Source organism: Chrysemys picta, chromosome 3, assembly GCF_011386835.1.
Source record: "Chrysemys picta bellii isolate R12L10 chromosome 3, ASM1138683v2, whole genome shotgun sequence".
NCBI lineage: Eukaryota > Metazoa > Chordata > Testudines > Emydidae > Chrysemys > Chrysemys picta.
The window spans coordinates 84,693,020-84,717,415 of NC_088793.1; the positions used below are offsets into that span (position 1 = coordinate 84,693,020).

The 24,396-nt window shown below is 45.0% G+C and overlaps 2 protein-coding genes across 2 annotated transcripts in view; one reads left to right on the forward strand and one right to left on the reverse strand.

Annotated features, from left to right (window-relative positions):
- LOC101937976 (uncharacterized) overlaps positions 1 to 24,396 on the forward strand; it is a 115,019-nt gene that overhangs the window by 77,631 nt on the left and 12,992 nt on the right. The window contains exons 33-43 of the mRNA XM_024102512.3: positions 1,410 to 1,505; positions 1,797 to 1,952; positions 3,693 to 3,922; positions 6,918 to 7,056; positions 7,432 to 7,552; positions 8,809 to 8,918; positions 12,030 to 12,179; positions 12,352 to 12,405; positions 18,104 to 18,271; positions 19,780 to 19,932; positions 22,969 to 23,103. Of these exons, the coding sequence (XP_023958280.2) occupies positions 1,410 to 1,505; positions 1,797 to 1,952; positions 3,693 to 3,922; positions 6,918 to 7,056; positions 7,432 to 7,552; positions 8,809 to 8,918; positions 12,030 to 12,179; positions 12,352 to 12,405; positions 18,104 to 18,271; positions 19,780 to 19,932; positions 22,969 to 23,103 (1,512 nt within the window). The remainder of the gene's footprint in view (positions 1 to 1,409; positions 1,506 to 1,796; positions 1,953 to 3,692; positions 3,923 to 6,917; positions 7,057 to 7,431; positions 7,553 to 8,808; positions 8,919 to 12,029; positions 12,180 to 12,351; positions 12,406 to 18,103; positions 18,272 to 19,779; positions 19,933 to 22,968; positions 23,104 to 24,396) is intronic.
- Positions 15,176 to 24,396, reverse strand: part of CD164 (CD164 molecule) — a 41,192-nt gene continuing 31,971 nt past the window's right edge. The window contains exon 7 of the mRNA XM_024102513.3: positions 15,176 to 15,277. Coding sequence (XP_023958281.2) covers positions 15,191 to 15,277 — 87 coding nt within the window. The 3' untranslated portion in view covers positions 15,176 to 15,190. The remainder of the gene's footprint in view (positions 15,278 to 24,396) is intronic.

The following is a 24,396-nucleotide window of genomic DNA, read 5'->3' on the forward strand; positions in this document are numbered from 1 at the left end:
AAATAGAAGAGAACTATTACTGTAAGTCATCATATCCCTTGTATCCAGAATAGGATTATTCCCTACACTGTATGTTGGACCTAATTGTAATGATGGACCTTCCACTAACTTCCTGTTGTGGGTCATCAGATGCATTAAAGAAAAAGGCTAGTCATAGGGCCTGATACAAAGCCTACTGAAGTTAACTTTCCTTTGACTTCTTTGGATTAAATCCATAGATGTTAGGGTTAGTAGATGTTTCCAGATATTCAGTTTAAACTTTCCTTTGCTCATTTTAATCCTAATACTCCTAGCTATACTCCACTGGATCACCCTAAATAACTACTTTCCTACCTTGGTTGCACCTTTTAAGTCCTTATAGAATTGTGAAACTTCTGCAGTCGGTAGCTTGCTCTAAATTAGCGGTTCTCAAACTGGGGTCCGTGGACCAGGGGGTCTGCGAGTCATGTTCGGGGCCACTGGCCCCACTGATCAACTCCTCCCTCTCCCTCCCAGTGCCTCCTGTATGCTGCGGAACTGCTGTTCAGCGGTGTGCAGGAGGTGCTGGACAGGAGGGGGAGGATTGGGAAAGGGGCGCGCTTGGGGGAGGGGTTGGAAAGAGGTGGGGAAGAGGAGGGGCAGGGTTGGAGCGGGGCAGGAAGAGGAGGGGCAGGGATGCCACCTTGGGGGAAGGGGTGGAGTGGGGGGGAGGCCTGGGGCTGAGCACCCCTGGGGAAAATTAGAAGCCGGTTTGGAGGTCTGTGAAAAATTTTAAATCAAAATGGGGATCCTCTGGTTGCTAAAATTTGAGAACCCCTGCTCTAAATGATCATACTGAGCCATTATGTAGAACAAGTGAAGAATGAGATTTGCCCTGTGTGAAGAATAATAGTGGGTGTGTTAGCTTCTCCTCTCTCCTGGTGCGCACAAGCACTGCACTGGAACGCTGCCCAGCTTCTGCAGGGATGTACTCAGAAGGAGAATGGGGTCCCTGCACCCTCTTCTCTCTCTCGTGCTACAGAGGGCAGGATTTTGCCTTTAATGCCTAAGCATAGTGCTGTCAATGTATGACCACTGAGCTCCTCCTTTCTTTCAATATAGTTTGTGGTAAAACCCAAAGATAATGAAATTTTAAAAAATGTGAAAGTAATGTTAAATCTGACACCAGCTTCCAATAATCCAGGAAATATAGGGTAAAGAGAACAGTCCCTTAACTCATCCCATTGTTGTCTTAGTAGTCCTAGTACATCCTATATAGTTCCAATTAAACACTTATCTGCAACTCATGCAAAGAAGTCAGAGCATGGTATATTACAGACTAAGCAGCAGCCTGCACTGTGATTTCCTTCCTCAGCTCAAGTTAGATGAGACCTTTATTATTGTTTGAACATTATTTTTGTGCTTCTGAATGTTATCTGAATTTGTTTTAGACATTGACACTGTTTCCTTGGAGGGCATTTCTAATAGATGGAGGACCGTTTCCAGTCACTATCCACAATCTAAATACCATAAATTACAACATGCAGGTATGGTGACTGCTACTTGTTGTACATCCAAAAGTTACTGTGCCTGTCTCCAAAGGCACAGTGACAATATGATAATTGTTCTGCATTAAAACAAGTCCTTCCCTTTGATAGTAGTTCTTCCATGACTTTTAGGTCCACAGTGCCAGAGGCTTCCAGTAGAATCCATCTGTTCATACAAATGGATGGATGACTTTTAAAGTAATTGTACTAACAATAACTCATTACCATAGTTACTCACTGAGATCTGTCTGGGTAACCTAGAAAAATCACCAGATGTGTCTCCTCCTCTAGTTGTGCCTGTGCAGTCTGAGTGATGACGACCGAAGAGTTGCTCATGGGGAGCTGGTCGGGATGCAGTTTCTAATGGAGGATATACTGCAGAGTAGCTATGATGTTGTTATGGAAGATCATGCTGAATGGCAAACTGCTGTAACTAAGAAAAAACAGGTACCTCTGACAAAGTAATTCATTTAGGCTATACAGCTTGGAGTGGTTCCTTCCTGTCCGCCTCTGAGGGAGGCCATTCCGCCTCGCTATGCCCCCCTGGCAGCTGATAGCCATTTGACAGGGAACGAATGTGGTAAGTGTCATTAAAGAGTCTAGGGCCCGTTGGTGCGGGGCAGGGCAATTAGCAGTCTATCGCCCAGCTTCTTTGGCTGGGGCAGACAGCAAACACAGGCGCTGCTGTATGATCTCTCGTGTAGCTGCTTTGTGCCAATGGGAGAGATCTCTCCTGTCCACATAATTAAACCACTCCCAACAAGCGGCGGTAGTTATGTTGGTGGAAGAAGCTGGTGCTGTGCACACTACCACTTATGCTGGCAAAACGTATGTCGCTCTGGGATGTGTTCTTTTTCACACCCCTGAGTGACAGAAGTTTTGCTGACACAAGTGGTTGTGTAGACATGGCCACTGCCAGGCTCAAGCCCTCTGAGCAAGGCAGAGCAGGAGCAGTCTATAGTCCAGCTCTCTGACTGTGGCAGGCAGCAAACGCACACAAGCCATCCAGCCTAAGGTGGGTAGGCTGCTGCCCTGCCTCTTATACTTCCTCTTCTGACTTTCTGCTTCCAGCATGAAGGGCGGGCCTGGCCTGGCTCACCACAGAGGGCGGGGAGTGGTTCCTCCCTGGGAGCCTGGGTGGGCGACCACTCTGCCTCTCTGCACAGCTCTTATGAAAAACTCCCTTAGACTTCAGTGAATCCTGGGAGTGGCCTTTAGTCCCATATAGTTATACTGCAATGATGGGATGTAATGTGTTTCAAAGAAGCTTTTAGAGTGCAGCTGAGAATGAGGAGAGCCACAGTGACGGAGCACATTAGAAGGGTTGCAGGTGCCCACCGTCCAGCTGCTGTACTTGCTGCCATGAGAAACTGGGGGACAAAGCAGGGCCTCTTCACTTTCCCCACCTGTGCCTCAGAGGACTAGAGGGTGAGACACTTATCTGTCCCTTTAACAAGAGCTGCTCAGTGCAGAGAGGCCTGCCCCCCTTGTATAATGAGGACTGATAGTTAAGAAGAGGACTGGGTCCTCAGGCTGTACTTCCAGTAACATTTGAACAATGGATAAAAAAGTAGTGAATGATCATTGGGGAGCATTAAGCCTTTCCAGAACCTACCACAAAGGTTTGGTTCAGGGGATGGGCTGAGATTCAAGCCATTTCTGATGGAAAGCAGATAAATCTACCGGCTAGTGAACATGTAAGTGTACAGTGATAGTTTCAGGAAGTGTGAATGTGGAGAAATGTGCAAAGAGAACGAGTTATTTATTTTTTAATAGGGGCATGTTTCCTTCAGGACTTTAGCTGAGAATCTGAGTTTTTAAAGATATTTTTGTCAACAACCCAGCAGGGAGTTTTATTGAGGCAACTGACTCAAGGAAAGTGGCAATAAGATGAAAGGTGTGTCTGTGTCTGTGTGTATGTGTATGTGTGTGTGTGTTTTAGCCTTGTCTTTTCTATAGTCTGCTCATTGAAATGAAAAAATAGCCAGGATTTTATCTCCACTAGATTTTGTAGGACACTAGTGTATGGAAACAATTATAGAGGGTTGCAAGGTTTTTTTTTTTTTTTTTTTTTTTTTTTAAATTCGATCTTTAACAAGCGTACAGTGGCTTATCTCATTTTATTAAACAATGAAGTGTATGAGATGAGATTGTAACAAAATATGTCTCCTATAATAATTTCATTAGAATTTGGCAGAAGTTGATGAATCACATGCCAGTTGGTCAGAGAGCAGCAGAAAGACTTGCAAAGCTCCGCCAAGGCTGCACGATCCAGTTACTTCACGTGCTTTGCTGAGATCTTTTCTGATAACATGGAAGCAATTGGAAGTATTAAAGGCAGAATGGGGTAGACTTAAACTGAAAGTCGAGGATATCAATACAGTTCCTCTTTACAAACAGTTTGCTGAGCTATATGGGTGAGTTTCATTCTGATGTAAAAGTATTCTAGACTGGAGTGGTTGTGAAAGTTAAAAACAATAAATGCCTGTACCGTTCTTCACACTGTTCTCTTATTCTTATCCTGTTTCAATTTGCTCTGTTTTAGTTCTACCTTTCTTTAGTTTGGTACAAAATTGATAACTATTCTAATATCTTTGCTTTCTCTTTAGAATAGGGTTTTTGACCTGCTCTGATCTTCTTTCTCCCTGAATTGTTCATTAGTAAGGTTGTTCCAAATGTATTCTTGTGGCCTTTGAGTGACACTATTATTTCTACCTGTCTCTTTAGGACATTCAGATCAATGTTACATATAGTACTTTTAAAATTTGACATTCCTGAAGCTGATTTTTAATGAAGTGGAAATGTACCAGGATTCTTCCTAATCCTCCCACTTGGCTTGGCCTGAATAATGTGCATTTGAAAATCTGGCAAGTTTCCTTTCAAGGGACACTTACTATAAGCCTAAAACTATATCTTTTTAAAAAATGTGATAATGCATTGCCCTCCTGGTCCCCTGAAATAAAATGTATTACCAAAATGTTGTATCAACCAGGCAAGGTACTAACAAACTTCAACAGGACTTTATTTTTACAGTGGAAACCTCTTTACCAAGCTGCTGCTGCACCTTCTGTAACTCTCACTCAGCCTCCTCAACTCCTCCCCGCTCCTTCCTGTTTCCTGTCCTTTCAGACTCCCAACAGCCAGTGCTCCCAGTTCTAATAATCACAAGCAGCATCTAAACACCACACAAAATGAGCAACATAATGAAAACAAAAGTTTGCTGGATAACACAGCAGTAATACAGTCTAGCTAGCGGGGAGTTTTGGTGATATCGGAAAACAAGATTCTCACAAAATGGGGCAGAGAAGATGTGTCTGTTTGTGTCCTTGCAAATCCAAAACATTTTTGTCTTAATGTATTAGTTTGTTCCTTTAACAAACTGGTATCAGGTCTCTCTCTAGTCTAGTCATCAGATATCAAAGTGCCACTGAATACCTCCATTGTACTGTTCCTGTGAGACATGTTGTGTTGCTATCTTCAGATTATCCTGAGATCGCTCAGATGTCAATTTTATGCCCCTACTCGCTGGTATAACCCTGTTGTTAATCTAGCAAGTTACAGTAGAAATACCGACTCACTGTTATCTCTAGTGACTTGAGAGAAGAGATACTAAGATATCATTGTTATTTATACTTACATAAAAGCAGACTTCCCAATTTACATCTACAAATCCCTGAACAACAGAAGCATATCTGAGTAGAATGGCATGCCGGTTTTCTACTGTGCCCAGTCTCTGCTTTGTGCAGCAGGGTGGGGCTGTCAGCTTTGTAGTTTTCAAACTAGTCCAATGCTGACCTCAGATCTGACGTACTGTAGAGCAGTCTGTGAGCTATACTCACCTGTGCTAGCAAGTAAAGGCTCTCAAGGAGCCATCTGCCAGCTGAGCATAGCTAACATGCAGTAATACTCCTGCCACACTCCCTCCTTCCCTAGCACATCCCTATGGTGAGTCCAGAGCGGAAGGGTGGCATATGAGCAAGTCATGCCAATTTAATACCAGTTTAGGACTCCCCCGTGTCAGGGGACTTTTCAGGTGGCCTAATCTGGTTCCTCAGCACAGTGCAGGCCAGAGAAGGGGGCGAGAATCTGGTGATATAATGTAACCTAGAGAGCAGGGGGCTGTTCTTCATTGCTCATCCGGAAGAAGAGAAGAAATTGCCAGGGCTGGAGAGCTGCAGGAGCAAGACCCACCTGCAATACCCAGACCCACTTACTGGTATAGCGTGGGGATTTGGTAAGATCTGTATGCTTCCTGGGACTGGGATCTCTGCCCCCTGTAGAGCTTATACATTCTGCAGAGGGAGAGGGAGACCCTAGTTCCAGGAACATGTAGAGCACTTGAGCTCAACCTGCTCCTACCGCATTCTGAAACTCTTCAGGAGGAGTGCTGGGGAGCTGGGGGCATGGGTTCTTCATGCTAAATGTGTGGCAGGGCACTTCTCTCACACATCTGGGCTCCAGCAATCACTCTCTTGCTGTACCCCCACTGTTTCAGGGCTATGCTAATTTGTGCCAGCTGCCAAGGGACTGATGTGGTAGTCGTGATCGCTGGGGTACAGCCAAGCTCCTTCCTCCCTCCCCCCCGCCCCCCCCCCGGCTTTCCCATATTCCCTTCGCTCACACCTGCAGAGGCGGTATTAGTGTAGCAGTTCCTATGCCAACTCTGTGCCAGCGGAGGATTTCTCTATGCCAGGGTGATCTATCTGTGCTGGGTTTAGGGACCACTTTGTTGAATCTTGGTGTATATATTTTGTGAATGGAAACAACAGCTCTGTGGAAAGTGATGGTAAAACACTGCACTCACCCCATTCACCAGGAAAAGCTTCCACTCATCTTGAGCAAATGAGGTTTTCAAGTTCTTCAAGTGTGTTAAATGCGATCAATGGTGTCAAATGTAACCTGGTACCTGTGCCCTTTTGTCAATTGCTCCTCTTGTTGTTTGGAGACATAAAGGGCCCTTTCAGTATTCAGGCTGGAACTGACGACTGAAGGGAGGCTGGCACTGTTTCTACCTAGTAAATGCAATCAGATACGAGAATGCAGCATGGGGTCGGGGGGTGTCTACGTCTATTTGGTTGTCAGGGGAGAAGTTCATACTAGCAACCAGAATTCTCTGCTTTGTTTTTGCTCTTCCTGCTTCATCCACTGAACTTTTATTTTTCTATAACTATTGAAAAAAGAAGTGATGTTATGTGAGATTCAGTATCATATGATCGGCCCACACAGAAAATCCTGCTCTGCTAGCAGGGCTTCCCGACAGAGTGACAGGGGATAGTGACATGAGTCCCAATGCTTATGTGTCGGGGGAGGGGAGGGTAAAGGTACGTATGGCCCGAAAGAGAGAAATACAGAAGAGACTGAAAATACTGATGAGAGGGAATATCTGTAACATCTTGGTCTGGATTTCTTTAGCACTGACATCCTATACCCTGCTATGAGAGCCATTGCCAGGCAGATGGGCACAGAAGATGAGTTTGAAGGACTTGTAACAAGCTCTCAGTCTATACTTCCCCCCAAAGGAGCATCAGAAATTGAAGTCAAAACACGGCAGGTAAAGGAGGACTATTACTGCACAGGGGGAGTGCTGTTGACCGACATGGAACCATTAAAACCCATGGGGGGGCCTAAATAGGGTCACCTGTCTGGATAGTTCAAGCAAACTGGGACCTGTGCTGCAAGGCTCACGACTCAGCACCCTGGAGCAGCATAAAGCAGCTGTAATGGACTAGTGAATCTGACCCCCAGAGTACTCATGGTACAGAATTGGACACAATATAACTTCCCTAAAATATCTTATCTTTACTCCTACATACTATGTGTTTTTTAAAATCACTTTTTAAAAAACTGAAAATTGTCAAAGCAGAGCAGATGAGGTATAACAAGCATAGAGATTTAAAGTGAACAATTTACTGTACACTTACTATAGCTTCAAAAACTGCTGGAAAGTCTAGAAATACACATGATCCATGATGTGAAAAAGAAAATTAACCAGGAGATGACACTAGTTACATCTGAAAGAGCAAGAGCAGGAAGCGGCCTTCCCACAGGTAAGGTGTTAAAATACAAAATGCATTTTTATATCTAGCCTCCCCATCTCTTTCCTGCATAGGAAGCATGCCAAACATGGGAAGCCTAATCCTACAGCCTTTACATATGCGTGGGAGCTCTGGAAGTTACAGTAGGCTTACCAGTTTTGTAGCTAATACGGGGAGCAGGGCTGCTTCCATCCACTTTCCCATTGGGGAACATGCATCCCTAGCGGCACATGGAGGGTGGAGTGCAAGGATTCTACCCAGCCCTTGTGCAGGGTGGTAAGGTTCCTGTGTATCCTTCCTGCTTCCCTTTGCACCCATTCAAGAGCCAGGAACAATTTGGCCCACATACAGTGAAATCATTGGTGAAAATTTACCATCATCACATAAAACTCCTTTCAGGTTTTGATAAAGCCCAGCCCTTTATGTGAAAATGCCCATACCTTGACTATGCCACCATGTGATGAAAACTTGTACACTGGGGTTTCAAGAACCTAGCCCACTTGACGCTTATCCAGCCTGCTCACCCAGATTCAAATGCTGCAGAATCTAAGCTTTGACTTTATTTTTATAAAGCAAGTTTTAACCATAATTATTGGAAAGAAATCTTTCCAGATATGAGCTGTGTGCACCAAACTAACTCAAACTTTTCTTCCTGAGTCTGCAGACAGCTTGAAACTGCTCCCACTTATCTCATTGGGGTGTCAATGCTTAAGCCAAATGCTGACACTTTAAAAGCCAGACCTCCAAGTAATTTAAGTTCATAACTATGCACTTTAATTTATACATTTAACATAACTGTATGTGCAGATCCGGTAAGTGCATGCACAAATGGTCGAACAGGCAAGTGGTGGAAATAATGGTAGTTCTAAAAGTGGCTGGCACTATATTTTCCCACTGACTGGTGTTGAATGCAACTGTAATTTTTCTACCCAAACATTTAGTTACTACATAAAAAGCCATGTTCTACTCTCAATTTTCATGCAAAGCTCTTATTATCAATGAGTGATCAATTGTGGATAGGGCCCTAACTTGTGGACCTGGCCCATAACAAAAATGTATTTTAGCCCTATTGACACAATGTATCTAATACCCCGATGCACAGAATCATATAATCTGTATGTGGTGATGGTTACCTTGTGTTTAGGAGAAATCCTAAACCACAAATTGCATATGGTATCGTTTTACAGGGATTAAAGAGGGATCAATATTTTGTGACAGACATCTGTTGATGTATTGTTTTGTTTTGTTTTTTCCCCTTGCTCCTCCAGAGCTCTGGAAGCATCGAGTCATGCAAGAAAACTTCTCAGTTGTAAGACCACAAATAGTCGAAACATTTGTTCAGAGACTAATGGAAAATTACCAAGAATCTGATGTAGAGGTACATATATTGTGTTTCTATCCAGGCATAGCTAATCTTTATTTACATCTTTATTTATTAAAACCTGTGTCAGTCAGTGACGCACAAGGGAAACACCCTCTCTTAAACTTATGAGTTTACGTTCAGATTATGTTAGCAATGTGAACTTGTGTGTTACGTATGACACTGGCCACCTTGTAATGTGATTTGTTCAGAACTCACAATTGTAGTAAGGTCAGGCAGAATTAGTACTGGGATTAGAGGTTTCTAAGCAACTATAGGAAAGTAGTGTTGGGGACTCAAAAGGCAGAACTCTTCCTTCTGAGTTGGTATGGTAAACCAGTGTCTCTGTGTGGTGTTAGGAAGTACTCTGTTCACTTTAAGTCATTAAAGAACTGATGTATTCATTCTGAGAGTGGGGGTGTTGGTCCCAATGTCCTGGCCAGTTTCCAAGTTGGTAATTACATTTTTCATACCTAAAAATTCTTGTTGCAGTTTCAGTTGGAAAAGGTATTCATTTCTCATGTTGTATAGTTGTAATGTGCTTCGTGTGTGCATGTAACACTGCTTTCTCACAGAAGGCCCACAGAGAATGTAAGGGCTGCCCTGACAGCCAACTGGTAGACACCTGTGTTTTCGGAGCCAAAGGACAAGGCTTTTAGTTTTAGTTTCTTAGAGATGTTTGTGGTTTATATAGTAATAGTCTATTCTCTACAACACATGGATTTGTCACACATGTTCCTGTTTTTCACCCTGAGGGAAGAGGGCAGTTTCATGGCGGATGAAATAATCCCTTTATTTAGCTTAAATTCATAACTTGGAGATCTTTAGGGATGAAAGGTATTTTATAAATATACGTTCAATTATAATGAAATATTAGGTCATTATCAGACCTCTACATTGTTTTCATTGAAATGTGATTCAGTATTGAGATGCATTTGTAAGCGGGGGAATGGTCCCGCTATTGTGGGGAACTTTCCTGGCTTCTGCACTACCCCGGTGAAGTGGGCTAGCGAAAGGATCTGAGTCCTCGCTCCCACTCCCTTTACCCAGAGGCCTCCCTGCCCTTGAGGTCTCCCCGAGTCCTCGTAAACCCCAACAAGGCTGGGCCCAGGATTCCTGGGGGTCTCGATCCCCAACCCTGCTGTGGTCACCCAGGACAGGGGCTGGGGTGTCCCTACTCCAGGGTACTCTCTCTGCACTGGGCACCTCCCTGACCCACTGATCATTTCATACAGTTTAAAGCAAATACAAGTTGTTTAATTAACAATTAATTTAAAAAAAGAATAAGGAAAAATGGGAAAGGTTAAAGGAAACACATCACCCTGCTCTGTGGCAGGGAACACCACAAACAGTGTCTCTGGCACGTCAGGGCAGTTCACAGTCTGTTCCTTGTAGGTCCCAGGCTCCTTCTCAGGCCCTGGCTGTGCTGCAGAGACGCTGTGGGTTGGACACTTGCTCCGGCCACACGCTCTCAGGCTCTAGATAGCAGGACCCTTCTTCCCAGCATCGCCCCCACCCTGTCAGGGTTACGATCCCCCTCCAAGTCTGGCCTGCAGGGCCTCTTGGCTGAGGCTAGGGTGACCAGACGTCCCGATATTTCCCTACCACCCAACTGAGTCCTGCCTGCTCGGGGCCAGGCCGGACTCTTACTCACCCTGGCCCCGCGCTTCCCCTGAGTCTCCCGGGCCTCCCTCCAGCGCTTGCAGAGGAAGGGTGTTTTTTGTTTTTGCCCCCCCCCCCCCCCGCCACGCCCCCCCCCCCCCCCCCCCCCCCCCCGCATCCCAATATTTGAATTGGGTGATCTGGTCACCCTAGTTGAGGCGTCTCCCTGCACTGGGCCTGCTGCCCAGGGTCCCCCTCCTCTCCTCAGCTGCTCATCGCACCCAGCTCCGGACTGCTCCGCTCTGCCTTCAGCTCCCTGGGTGCTTCTCTGGCCCCTCTGGCTCTGGTTGCTATAGCTCTGCCCCCAGGACAGGTCTGGTCTGCAGGCTGCTTCTGTGACTCTGCTCCCAGCTCTGACCTGCTTCCTGGCTGCTTGTCTGGCCCCTCTGGCTCTGGTTGCTGCAGCTCTCCTCCCAGGGCAGGTCTGCTCTCTCTGGGCTGTGCTCTGGCTTTGGGGCTGCAGCTCTGCTTCCAGCAACTTAGCTCGGGCCCCTGCTCTCTCCTTAGCTCTGCCCCTCTCTGTCTGACTCAGGCCATTCCAGTTCACACGGAGGACAGGACCCCCTCTGGCCTCCTGACTCCCTGATTAGCCTGCCCGCCCTGTCAATCAGGCTGATCTGGAGCATTGGCCTCTCCCCATTGTTCCTGGGGACTGTCAGTCTCAGGCTCCTGATTTCCCATCAACCCTTCCCCTTTTAGTGCTGGGAGCTAGCCAACCAAAACACCCCCACTGAATGTTAGTAAAGGGGCAACAGTCCCCTTACACATTGCTTGGTTCCTAGAGGTAAGCCCGTTCCCCATCCAAATCGTGTGGAGAAATTTCCCTCAGAGCTCTCCGATCTACAAGTGAACTTATGGAGCTAAGGTCTTGTCTGCACACAAATTTGCACTGGTTTAATTTATCTGCTCCAAACCCCTATGTTGGACCCTCCTATTTCAGTTTGAGTCATTGATTTCAATTTAGCTTAACTTAGATCCTAAATGGTTTAACTAAACTGGAATGATCCTGGTTTAAACCAAAACAAGAATGTCCACATACCTTTTTGCACAGGTTTAACTAAATCAGTTTAAAATTGCATCTTTGGTTAAACCAATGCAACTTTACATGTAGGTAAGCCCTATGTTCTGGATGAATCTGCTCACCTTTTTGGAAGCTTTGCTTCTTAGTGCTCAGCAGGGTTTTTGGAAAGTGTAGGGTGGGGAGAAAAGTTTTATTTTTCTCTTAAGTATAATTTCTATAGGAGATCAACTGATCTCCAATTGAATGGAAAAACTGAAACTAGGCAGTTCCCATATGGGAATGTGATATGTGAAAACAAAATACAGAAGCCTTGGGGTGGAGTACGGAGGTGGACAGGAAATAGATGTAAATACCTGTGTTACCATAGCAGGCTATGTCTAAAATGACTAAAAACTTAAATTTGGGTTTATCATGGGATTATTATTGTTGTTGTTTTGTTTTTCCAGATTACGTTTAAAAAAAGCCATTTACAAAACTGCCTCACTGCACTGGGCTGTGACATCATGGCCAGAGAGCGCAGCAACTTTGAGACTTACACTGTGTTTTATGAAAATCTGCTTCAGCAGGAACATCAGCTACTCTATCAAAAAGAACAGGTACATGCCTGGTGCTGATTCTGTATAGTAGAGAGGGGAGAAATGTCAAAGAGATTTTTGCAAGATGGGAAGCCATTGCCAAGTAACAACGAAGCTTTCAGGTGGTAAAATAATTGTAAGATAATTCTGCTGTGCTAGCTTAGTCACAATATGCCTTTGTGCTCTGTTTCAGGAACTGCATGTAGTAGAAGAAGGTGGAAGGCAGACTGATGTAAACCTTAGTCAGGTTGGTGATGGTCATTTGTGTTCCAGTAGCATTTTAGAGGTCGCAGTCAGGATTGGAGCTACATTGTGAAGGGCATTGTATAAACTCATGAAGACCATCTCTGACCGAAAGAGCCTAGTTATTGCTTTGTTTGTCATGTTTCTGGGCTTGTAGATGCACTGCACAATGACTTTTGATGTTTCTTTGTAGCCCCAACCACTCAGCAGATTACAGCTTGGGTTTTGTTCTTGGCAGCGTATGTGGATGGGAGGCCTTCAAAGAAAATCCATGTGGAAGTGGTGGAAATATTTTATAGGGAGCAGCCTTCTATCTAACCCAGTAGTGCACCAATGTCCCATTATAGTTTGGGGTTCCTATGCTGCTGGAGTTGTCATTTTTTGAGTGACTTGTAAAACAGAGGTGATAATCATTCATGATTACTGAGGACCACAAGATGTTTTTTCAAAAGCTCAGAGTCCTGACCAATATCCAGTTTAGATAATTACATGATCTTTCTTAAAATTGTAATTTTAGTAGAAATTGTTTATTCTCCTTCCAAAAACTTCCGTGCAGCAAGTCTGATACAGAATAGCTATTGTCTGAAGTAAATCGGATGAAATTCAATAAAGACAAATGCAAAGTACTCCACTTAGGAAGGAACAATCAGTTGCACACATACAAAATGGGAAATGACTGCTTAGGAAGGAGTACTGTGGAAAGGGATCTGGGGGTCATAGTGGATCACAAGCTAAATATGAGTCAAAAGTGTAATGATGTTGCAAAAAAAGCAAACATCATTCTGGGTTGTATTAGAAGGAGTATTGCAAGCAAGACACAAAAAGTAATTCTTCCGCTCTACTTCACGCTGATTAGGCCTCAACTGGAATATTGTGTCCAGTTCTGGGTGCCACATTTCAGGAAAGATGTGGACAAATTGGAGAAAGTCCAGAGAAGAGCAAGAAAAATGATTAAAGGTCTAGAAAACATGACCTATGAGGGAAGATTGAAAAAAGTGGGTTTGTTTAGTCTGGAAAAGAGACGACTGAGAGGGGACATAACAGTTTTCAAGTACATAAAAGGTTGTTACAAGGGGTATGTCTACACTTACCTCCGGGTCCGGCGGCAGGCAATCGATGTTCTGGGATCGATCCCGGAAGTGCTCGCCGTCGACGCCGGTACTCCAGCTCGGTGAGAGGAGTACGCGGCATCGACGGGGGAGCCTCCCTGCCGCGTCTGGACCCGCGGTAAGTTCGGACTAAGGTACTTCGAATTCAGCTACGTTATTAACGTAGCTGAATTTGCGTACTTTAGTCCGAAGTGGGGGGTTAGTGTGGACCAGACCAAGGAGGAGGGAGAATAATTGTTCTTCTTAACCTCTGAGGATAGGACAAGAAGCAATGGACTTAAATTGCAGCAAGGGTGGTTTAGGTTGGACATTAGGAAAAACTTCCTAACTGTCAGAATGGTTAAGCACTGGAAAAAATTGCTTAGGGAAGTTGTAGAATCTCCATCATTGGGGATTTTTAAGAGCAGGTTGGACAAACACCTGTCAGGGATGATCTAGATAATACTTAGTCCTGCCTTGAATGCAGGGGACTGGACAAGATGATCTCTCGAGGTCCCTTCCAGTTTTAAGATTGTATTTCACTCCAGACATGGTTGCATTTCCCGTAGGGGGTGAGCAGTCTCTATGCACAGTTTATCACTTTGAGATCAAGGGTCTCAAACTCAATTTTCTGGGCTGCAGGGAGGGGCCGGTAGCCACTGGAGCAAGCAGGCAGATGCCACTCAGCTCCACTGCGCTGCTGGGGCCCCTAAGGGGGGAGTGCCTGGGGGTGGCAGGTGGGGCCAAGGGAGAGACCTGGCCCCAAAACTGCTGGAGCCCCACAGGCCACATTGGGGAGGCCTGCAGGCCGGGAGTTTGAGACCCCTGCTCTAGGTGAAACACTCTAAAAATATGGTGCAATAGGTTAATTTATACATGTTAACGGTTACCGTGGGGCAGTATCTTCTCTTTCTGAGGAATTTTCTATATTTAAAATGTATCCCTTAATGAGGTGTTAGTTTACTGTGGTAAGATGAGGTAAAAATATGTCTTTTTAAGTACAACTAAAGATTTTACATGTTTATTTTAAATAGACCATTGTGGTGGAAGTTGGTGCTCTATCTCTCTGATCTATCTATCAACTCAAAAACCCTTCATTTATTAGGTTTGCAAAGTCAACCATTCAAAGGGTAAGAAATGCTAGAATTAAAGTTTCCTATTCAGCTGCCTTAAGGATGAGGCCAGTTTTCCTCTTTATTATCTGGCTGGTGGCCACCTCTTAAGCACCTCCTCATGGTCTGAGGTTGCTCTCAGACCTCTTTTTCCCCTCTTCAGGGCCTCTTAAGTGTGCCACACACAAACTCTTCTTAAGTTCAGCAATACCCCTCTCTAGGGTTGGATTTATTAGTGTATGAAAATATTCAGAATAGAAGTTCGCAAATCCCCATCAAGTCTCTGCTCCCAGGTTTTCCCTACCTGGAGCCTTGTCCTTGAAAACTCAAGGTACCCTGCTGAAGTCCACTTGCTCCCAGCAGCTAGTGACTCTGCTTGTTTCTCCCTGAGCATTCCCCTCTTTCTGCAGCTTCCTGCTGCTCTTATAGGGGAATTACCTGATCCCTGCTCATGTGTGCCCCCTTAGTAACTAGGGTTGGCTGGCTCCAGGCCTCTAGACCTTAAAGGGGCAAGCCACTCTGTTACACTCTTTCTGCAATCCTCTGCCTCATTCACTATAAGCCTTCTGCAATAAACGAGCCAAGGGTCCTATTGATAACAGTCTCCTTTACAACACAACCCTGATTTTTCTCCAGAGCAGATCAGTCTTGTCGATGAACTGATGAAGCCCCAGTCCTGTGGGAAAAAATAGTATGTGATCATATAATTAAGGACTGTATCATAATTCATATGCTCAAGGGGGTCGAATTAAGATTGCATGGGCAACCTTGATTCTGGCATTTCCTAACTTCTGAGTGCTTGACATTGCAACCTTAATAATGTTCTTTTAACACATGGTGTATGGGGGGGAGGGACAGAGCATGAGAGCACGCACTTAGGAAATCACACAAACTGGGGGGGAGGAGGGCGGAAATTCCACCATGTAGCATCATATTGAAACCTATATGGTTCATCAGCAGGATTGGAACATTTTGGTTCAGCCCCTTGAACTTGAGCTAATGGAGTAAGTGGTGGCAGTAATAGCTTGTCAATTCTCTGTGTGGACCAGCACTAGTGGGGGATTAGACACACACTTTTCCAGCGGGTTTCACAGATATTTGCTGACAGCAGGGGAATGGTGAAACTCAGGAATCTAGGGTTCCATTCCAGGCTCTGGAGAGCAGTGTTCTCTAGTGGGCACAGACTCTTCTGCCTCTTCCCCCAAACTGTGGCCCCTTCTTGCCCCGTTTCTTACAGTCTGTCCCTGTCCTGTCTCTACCCCACCGCAGCGCCTCATTGCAGTCCCATTCTCCTCACCCAGTCAGTCCCAGTCTCTACTCCTCAGGCTTCTCCCTGTCTCTTTAGCCAGCCAGTCTCTGTGCCCCTACACTGGCTGCTAGTCCTTGTCCACCTCCCCAGACACTTCATACAATATCAGCCTTACCCCCCACTCCATCTCTGACTCCTGAACCCGGTCTTTTTGTCTATCCAGTCCCAGTCTCTCTCTCTCTCTCTCGTTGCCCCAGGTATAAGTCCGATCTCAGTGTCATTCCCACACCGGCCAATCCCACTAGCTCCCGATCTTCTCCCTTTCCTGTTTCCCTCACCAACTCCCAGTCCTGGTTTCCACCCACCAGCCAATGGTTCCCAGTCCTAGACTCATTGCCCAACTGGTTCCAGCCTCTCCTTCCATACCCAGCTCCCAGCGTCCCCACCCAACCTGTCCCAGCTGCCTCCTCCCAGTACCACCTCTGGCTCCCAGTATTAGCCTTGCCCCCTCTTCAGTTCCCAGTCCGTCTCCTGATTCCTTCTCCCAAACTACCCCTTTCCCTCCCACCACTTCAGCTTTGTTCCCTCTGCATTTGAATAAGATGGTTTCTTCCTCCACAGGGCCTGGCTTCCAACAGGGTGGGGGAGTCCTGGACAGGACAGGTTCCCTGCTTTCAGTTTCAGTACGGGGCCACACTCTGGCTCAGAACAACTGGGATCAGCCATTACAGAGAACGTTTGGCTCTTCCTCTGAAGCCCTGGGCTGGCGCATGCTCAGTTGCTCTGTGGGGATGGCATATGCACAGTCTGATCAGCACTAGGAGCTGAGAGAGCCTTGAGCATGTTCAGTGAGCTTGGAATATTCAGAGATTTTATCTGTTAAACTCTAAGTAGCCTACTGAGCGTGTGTAAACTGTGATTATTTTTTGTCAAAGACTTCTAAATTGGTCACATTTTGGCCAGTTTTCACTAGGGTGGAAAAGGCATATCCCTGACACACACACACATGCCAAATTTAAAGTCCATGCTCTAAAGGCTAGGGGCACTACAGTTGTTCAAAGAAAAGATGACAAGAATTTTTTAACATGGCAGTTCTTATTTTAGCCTTATTCTTAGAAATGGCTGAACTGTTCTGGCTGAAATTTTCCAGAAGAATTCAACCTGAGGCAGACACCCAGCATGGAAAAAATCAGTCTAAATGGTTAAAGTTTGGCAAAGTTATAAGCAACTGAAAACCGGGTTCTATAATGGGAAGTGTCAGGCGATCATAAAACTAGTTGGTGCTAGCCACCATGAGTATATTATATATTTTTTGCATATAAAGGCTTCTGGGATCAATTTTTTTTAAAATGACCCTGGAGTTCCTAATGTTGTACTCACAATTGAGTATGAATGCAAACTGTTTGCAAATGCAATCGATTAAGGATGAAAATGAAAGAACTTATACATGTAATAACTACCTGCCTGAGCCTGCAAACCAGGCGGACAAATACATTCCATTAGTTGTGCTCCCATTTCTGCTAACGTGGATGCCATCTCTAGGAATCAGATTGGTGCTGTGTTTTCAAGTATCAAGAGACCTACTAACAATACATTGCTGTTTATTTGATTCTTTATTAAGCAGTCTGTGCCTGGAGCTGTACAAACCTATAAGAAGACATTTTACTTGCCCCAAGAAACTTACAACCTAGTAGTTTGCTATACAGCTTAGCTGCAGTTCCTCTGATTTCTATCTTCAAGGAATAGGGGCGGTTAGGGTAAGTGGAATCAGGATTCACCAAAACTTCATGGCCCCACACAGACTCTTTCTCCTAATATCAGACTTCTTAATTTTCCTCCATCAGCCCTCCCCAAATATACTTGCTCCCAATCCCTCTTACCTACTGGATTCATTGCTCATCTTCGGTGTCTCTCTCTTTCTCTCCTTCCCCTCATAACCACAAACAGATTCTTGGGTTTTCATGTGTCGTTATACATTTTAGCACCCTCAAAACATTGGGTCTGAACCTTGGGGATCCTTTGTATTCAGCCCCTTTTAAAGGAAATAACTTCAAAGCAAATAGAGTGCAAAACATGAGTGATTTTACAGAACTGTTTAATTACTGTAATGTAACCTGTCAGTTAGAAATGGACTAAAGCCATGAGGTTCATATCTGTATCCAAACTTTTTCAAAGTTCTGGGATGTTCAGACCAAGGGTTTTGGTTTAGGCCCATCTCTAGTTTCACTGATTTACATTTTTCTTCTTTGATAGATAGCAGAGCTGAGTCATGAGATGATTATGGAAATAACTGCTCTAAGAGCCAGACTAACTAATCTAGAAAAAGAAAATCTCTGTCTCAAAGAGGAGATAAGGAAAGAAGTACAAGATGAATATGAAACGTTAGTGCAGAATCTATTTGTGACTTGTTTACATCTAAAAGTAAGTACAAACCAAGTGGGTATCTGATAGGTCCCTTTTAGTTGCCATTGTATTATCTAGTATGTGTGGCATAGAAATAAATGAATTAGAAAAATGGGCCCACAAGCTAAAGTGGATGGATGAATTTACTGTTCATCTCTTTATGTACTTTGGGAGTATCTTGGGGAAATTTTCAGCTAAGGACGTATGTGGGTCTATTCTGATGAAGAGAAGGTACATTTTAAAGGGGACTAATATCCCATTAAAAAGGGTGGGGACACTCGCTCTTTTTAGCTACAGTGGTGAGAATAAAAGTTAAATTTTAATTTAAAAACAGTGTATATTATTTTTCTTAATAACCTAGGGCAGTGGTTCTCAAACTAGGGCCTTCGCTTGTTCAGGGAAAGCCCCTGGCGGGCCAGGCCAGTTTGTTTACCTGCCACATCCGCAGGTTCTGCTGATCGCAGCTCCCAGTGGATAGCAGCTCCCAGAGGCTGCGGAGGGACATACTGGCCGCTGCTTCCCGCCGCCCCCATTGGCCTGGAGCGGCGAACCGCAGCCACTGGGAGCTGCGATCGGCCGAACCTGCGGACATGGCAGGTAAACAAACCGGCCTGGCCCACCAGGGGCTTTCCCTGAACAAGCGGCAGCCCTAGTTTGAGAACTACTGACCTAGGGCCAACTTGTTATGCCATTCCTCATGCTGAGTAGTGCCTTATTTCCCAAATGGTCCCTCCTGTTGATTTCACTGGGGCTATTTGAGGAGTAAGGTACTACGCAGCATGAGTGATGGTATCTCAGCCTCTAAACTGAAATGTAAGACAATTACTCACTTGATCAATAACCTATTCTAGAAGCAATCCAATACATAATCTTGGGGCTCTAGTTCAGGATTATCTGTGAGATATCCACAAGCCCATTAATGCCCCAGAGGATGGCAAGGGTGGTAGCAGAATTACTTGCAGTCTCATCGCCCCACTGTCTCACTTGTTATCTCTAACATGAATCCATTTTGTACCAAAAAGCTTGTTATTACAACATGCTACTCATTCTATTAAACACATGTATTTTGTGCATATTGATAGCTTATCTACAAAGCTATGCAATTGAAATGACATGGGCTGGAATGTCTGGCTAGAGGAAGAAATCTGCTTCCTCATTCTGATACTTTTATGACTTTGTGAAATAATTATCAGATAAAGTTTTCAGGCAGGAACTAAGATACTTCTCATACCTTCTAAAATACTGTGTGCAAGGGACTCCATGGGGACTGCTAGTCCATGTTCCTCTTTTTCCAGCATCTGATGAGCAGAATACAATCTCATTAAAAGGTGGTAAAAAAAATTTTGCAGAAAACTTAAGGTCTTGCATATCTTACAAAAAGAGCCATTTAAATGCTCTGCTAGATGCATTTCAATGAGTTACCTGCATATTTTTATATGGAAGAATTATTTAGAATATAGTTTTATTAAGTTCATATGCATGTGTCTTCCCTCCTCCATACTGTTGGCTTCTGTTTCTAATTGCAGGGGAAGCTAGATGACTATCGCCTTAATATGAGCCGACAAGTATTTGAGATCATTAGTGAAGTAAGAAAAGAAGGGGTTGACAATATGATTGATTTGAAGAAAAAATTTGGTTCCACTAAAGATGATGATGAATTGAAAGAACATTTGTCTAAAGTAAGGGAAGGGGTTTGTTTTGTTTCTTTGTTTTTTTAAGTGTAGGAATTATGGGCCCAAACCAAATGTCTGGATATAAAACCTACTGAACTTTTTTGGTGGTTTTGGTTCTGAACTTGGCAACTGTCGTGTGTGTCTGTAATGGGCTGACCCAAAAACTTGCATCCTACTCCTGGTGAACTTTGGAGAGGTTGAGTTCTGGGCCTGAGCTTTGCAGTTCAGGTCCATCTGAAGTAGAAATGGAAATGTATACATGGAATTTAACCATAAAATCAAAAGGATATTGTTATAATTTAGAACAGACAATGTTCTCAGCACTGGACAAAAAGAGAGAAAGAAAGAAATTGGTATTCTCGGAGCTTTTAGTCTGAAATCTAGGAGGAGAATCAACATTAGAATAGACCCTTGTTCACAGGCAGACACACACAGGCTCCAGTTCAGCAAAGCATTTAAGCACTTGCTTAATTTAGCACAAGTAGTCCAGTTGTAAGTCAGAGACTACTCATGTGCATAAAGTTAATCGCAAGTAAGCACTTTGCTAGGGTTACCATATTTCCTCATTAAAAAAAGAGGACACTCCATGGGGCCCTGGCCCCACCCCCGCCCCAACTCCGTCCCTTCCCCCAAAGTCCCTGCCCCAACTCTGCCCCCTCCCCTGAGTGCCCCACATTCCCCCTCCTCCCTCCCAGCCGCGAAACAGCTGCCCGAGTGCTACCAGCTTCACGGTTTGCTTCCCCAGCGCAGCCGGAGCCCGGGGGGGGGAAGCACCTGGCCGGGGGCACAGGGTCTGGAGGCTGCCCAGCAAACCGTGAAGCCGGTAGCGCTCGGGCAGCTCGGCTCTTCAGCTACACAGAGCTGAGGTGTCTGGGGGGAGCAGCAGCAGTCACCGCGGGGGAATCCGCCTGCAGCTCGCAGCCTGCCGGAGCCGCTCTAAGGTAAGCAGGAGACTGGGGCAGGGATGCCGGCAAAGCTATTTTCCCGGACGTGTTCGGCTTTTTGGCAATTCCCCCCAGACGGGGATTTGAGGACCAAAAAGCCGGACATGTCCAGGAAAAACCGGACATATGGTAACCCTACCTAACTGCCCCCCAGGACTCCACCCCCTACCTAAGCCTCCCTGCTCCTTGTCCCCTGACTGCCCCAACCCTTATCCACCCCCCCACCCCCAGACAGACACCAGGGACTCCCATGCCCCATCCAACCACTCCCCACCCCCTGACAGCCCCCCCCCCAGAACTCCCGACCCATCTAAACCCATCTGCTCCCTGTCTCCTGACTGTCCCCTCCTGGGACCCCTGCTCCTAACTGCCCTCCAGAACCCCACCCCCTACCTAACCCTCCCTGTTCATGTCCCCTAACTGCCCCCTCCTGAGACCCCCCCACCCTAACTGCCCCCCTAGGACCCTACCCCCTACCTATGCCCTGACTGCCCAAAACCTTATCCACACCCCCAACCCCCAGACAGCCCCCTCCGAACTCCCGACCCATCCAACCCTCCCCCTGCTCCCTGTCTCTTGACTGCCCCCTCCAGAACCTCCCTGCCCCTTCTCCGACCAGCTGGCCCCCTTACCGTGCCGCTCAGAACAGCGTGTCGGATTCCACTCGCAGCCCGACACGCTGCTGCGCTCCCCCAAGGAGCGCATAGCCCAGTTCCCGCCCTTGCAGAGTGCTGCGGAGCGGCGCGCTGGGTAGGGGGAGGAGCTCCACACTGCCGGAGGCCCGTTGCGAACGGCTGGCCAGCTGCGAATGCAGGGAGGGGGAGGGAGGGAGAGAAAGGAGGGGAGTGAACTCAGCTGCAGGGGGAGGAGGGGTAAGTGGAGGAGGGGCTCTCGCTGGCTGCCAGAGCCCCATGCAAGTGGCACCATCTGACCGGCTGCCCTGTCAGCCGCGCGCGCTCTGCATGGGGGGGAAGTCCGGACATTTACTAATTCCCCCCGGACGCTATTTTTAACTGAGAAAAGCCGGATATGTCCGTGGGAATCCGGACGAATGGTAACCCTAACTTTGCTGAATAGCGATGGGGACCACTCATGTGCTTTGTTGAACTGGGGCCATAATCACTAAATCAAGTAATCCTAACTCTCCATAACTAGTCCATAATCTGAAAATTAGGTGTTCCAAAAGGTCAATGTAGAAGGGGGAGGGGTGGGGAATCTTATACATCTGAGAACCAAAGGAAAAGCTCCCATAAATTTCACACGTAGTGCCTACCAGCTTTTGGCCACGATGGTAATACGAATAATAAGTAATAGTGCATTCAGCCAAATCCTTAGCTCCCTGATGAAGATAATCCAGTGAAAAGAAACAAACTTAGATCATTTTTATATCCAAGGCTAGTTCAATTGATGTGGGAAACTTGGAAGAATAGGGTTGTTGATCAGTCTGTCAATTAAGTCAAATGAGACCAAGTTGGTTTTCCTTTGTCAGCCCAGAATCTTATGTCTAAATATCTATGATAAATCATGAAAAATACACCTCCAGGTCTAACAAGTGGGAAAACATGTGAGAGGAAATGTAAATGTAATGTGGCCACCCAGATCCATTTCAAGAGTACAGTTTTCATCAACAAGCCTCCCAGCTGGGGCAATGTCAGGAAAAATAGGGTTCAGCTTCTCATATAACTTCTAATTTTGCCATATTGCTATTATGTCATCCTTATCAGGAAAATCATAAGTGGGGTGAAATAGGGTACTTAATATGAACCAATGAATATGACCCAAAACCACCATTTGGGTAAATTTGGATATCCACAGAAAAATCCATGTGTTTTATCTCAGTGATGTTTTATTTTTACACAGTTTACCTGTTTGTTTATTTTCTGTCTGTGGGCAGTGTTCACTTCTGTTCCCTCATAGGTACAGTAACTGAAATTCATTTTGAAAAGTACACTGGTTTAAACTGCAAAGTTTGAAGGTTTGGAAGTTCAGTCTTCAGTTGGAGAGAGAACGTATTGTAAAAACATTGCAGGTTGCTCTAAGGGAAAGTGCCGTTGTAAGAAGTCTCTCTTAATAGTGACTGTAATAATGTTGTCTTTAGCAAGAGCAGCTGCAGACCTTGCAGGATGAAAACACCAGACTAGGGGAGCTGGTGTGTAAGCTGAAAGTCCTGAGCTGTTGGAAGCAGACTATTCAGAAGGCACAACTCTCTGTAAAGCTGAGAAATGCAGAGAAGGTGAGAAGTCCTGATTCCTTCATTTTTATTTGTCTTTTTTTATTTTCTGCTTAAACTAGGGATCAAATCTGGCCAGCTCGCAGCAGCTAAAAAGCCAGGACTTTTTCATGGTGACTGTTATCTTGTGCTCCAAATTCCAAGCTTCATTTTAAAAGAAGTAAATTATGGTTGTTCACAGCCCAAAGGTAATTTTTACAGAGCGTAAACCGGAACAGAGATGTCTGCCTGACTCAGCAGACAGTCTGAAATAACAACTCTGAGAAGTACTGTGAATAGCCCACATTCACCCCCAATCGAGGCATTGACTCCGAAGATTAATTTTGACAATTTATATGTCAAAATTAACTATTTCACTACTGATCAAAGCAAATGAGAAAGAAGAGGGACAACAATATGATGAAGATGCGTATAGTCTAGTGGGAGAGGATGCGTATTTGTTTGTGGACATAGTTTGGGAAAATACTGCTTTTGGGGGCGGGGTAGAGGGGGAGGCTTAAGATAATTTGACTTCTGCTTTGGTGTGCATGGTGCTTTTTATAGAAGGGAACTACAGGGTATTTAAGGAAAGCAGAATGGGATACAAGGTTCTCATTTAAATTAAGGAAAAGATGGACGGAGCTCAAAAATTAAACCAAAGTGCAGATGAATGGAAAAAATATGCCTTCTCTCTCTGAATGTGGTTGGACAGAAAGGAACATATAGTTTACTGACAGTTACATGGATTATTTGGCTCTATATGCCAAACCAAGGAAAGGCAGAATGATCATACTTGTTAATTTAAAATTAGTAAAGGCAGAATGGTGTGTGTGCGTGCGTGCGTTTAAACCAATGTACAACTGTATGTTCATACACTTTGTTCATGAGATGCTAAATAGGTGGATGGATAATCAATTAATCAAAAAAGAGACTGAATTAGACTTCTAGCTTGTGCATTTGAAATAAAACGATGGCTCTCTATGACTTAAAATAAATTAAAACTAGGAAAAATGAATAAGAATGCTGGTTTTGTTAGTTTAAATTGAGACAGCAAATTACATAATATATATGGTTGACCATCTTAAAACCTGAAGAGGAAGAACAAATTCTCAGCTGTGCTAATTCATACCAAAGAAAGCCAAAAAGGAATCCAATATGTGTTCACTTAGTGAGAAGGAAGGAAAGAACAAAATATTGCTTTGTATAAAGACTTGATGCTTATTGTATAAAAAGTCATTTTATAAAGCGTTACTTTACATGATTCAACTAGCCAAAACAAACGCATGGGCCTGACTTGCTGTGTGCTACTCTATGAAT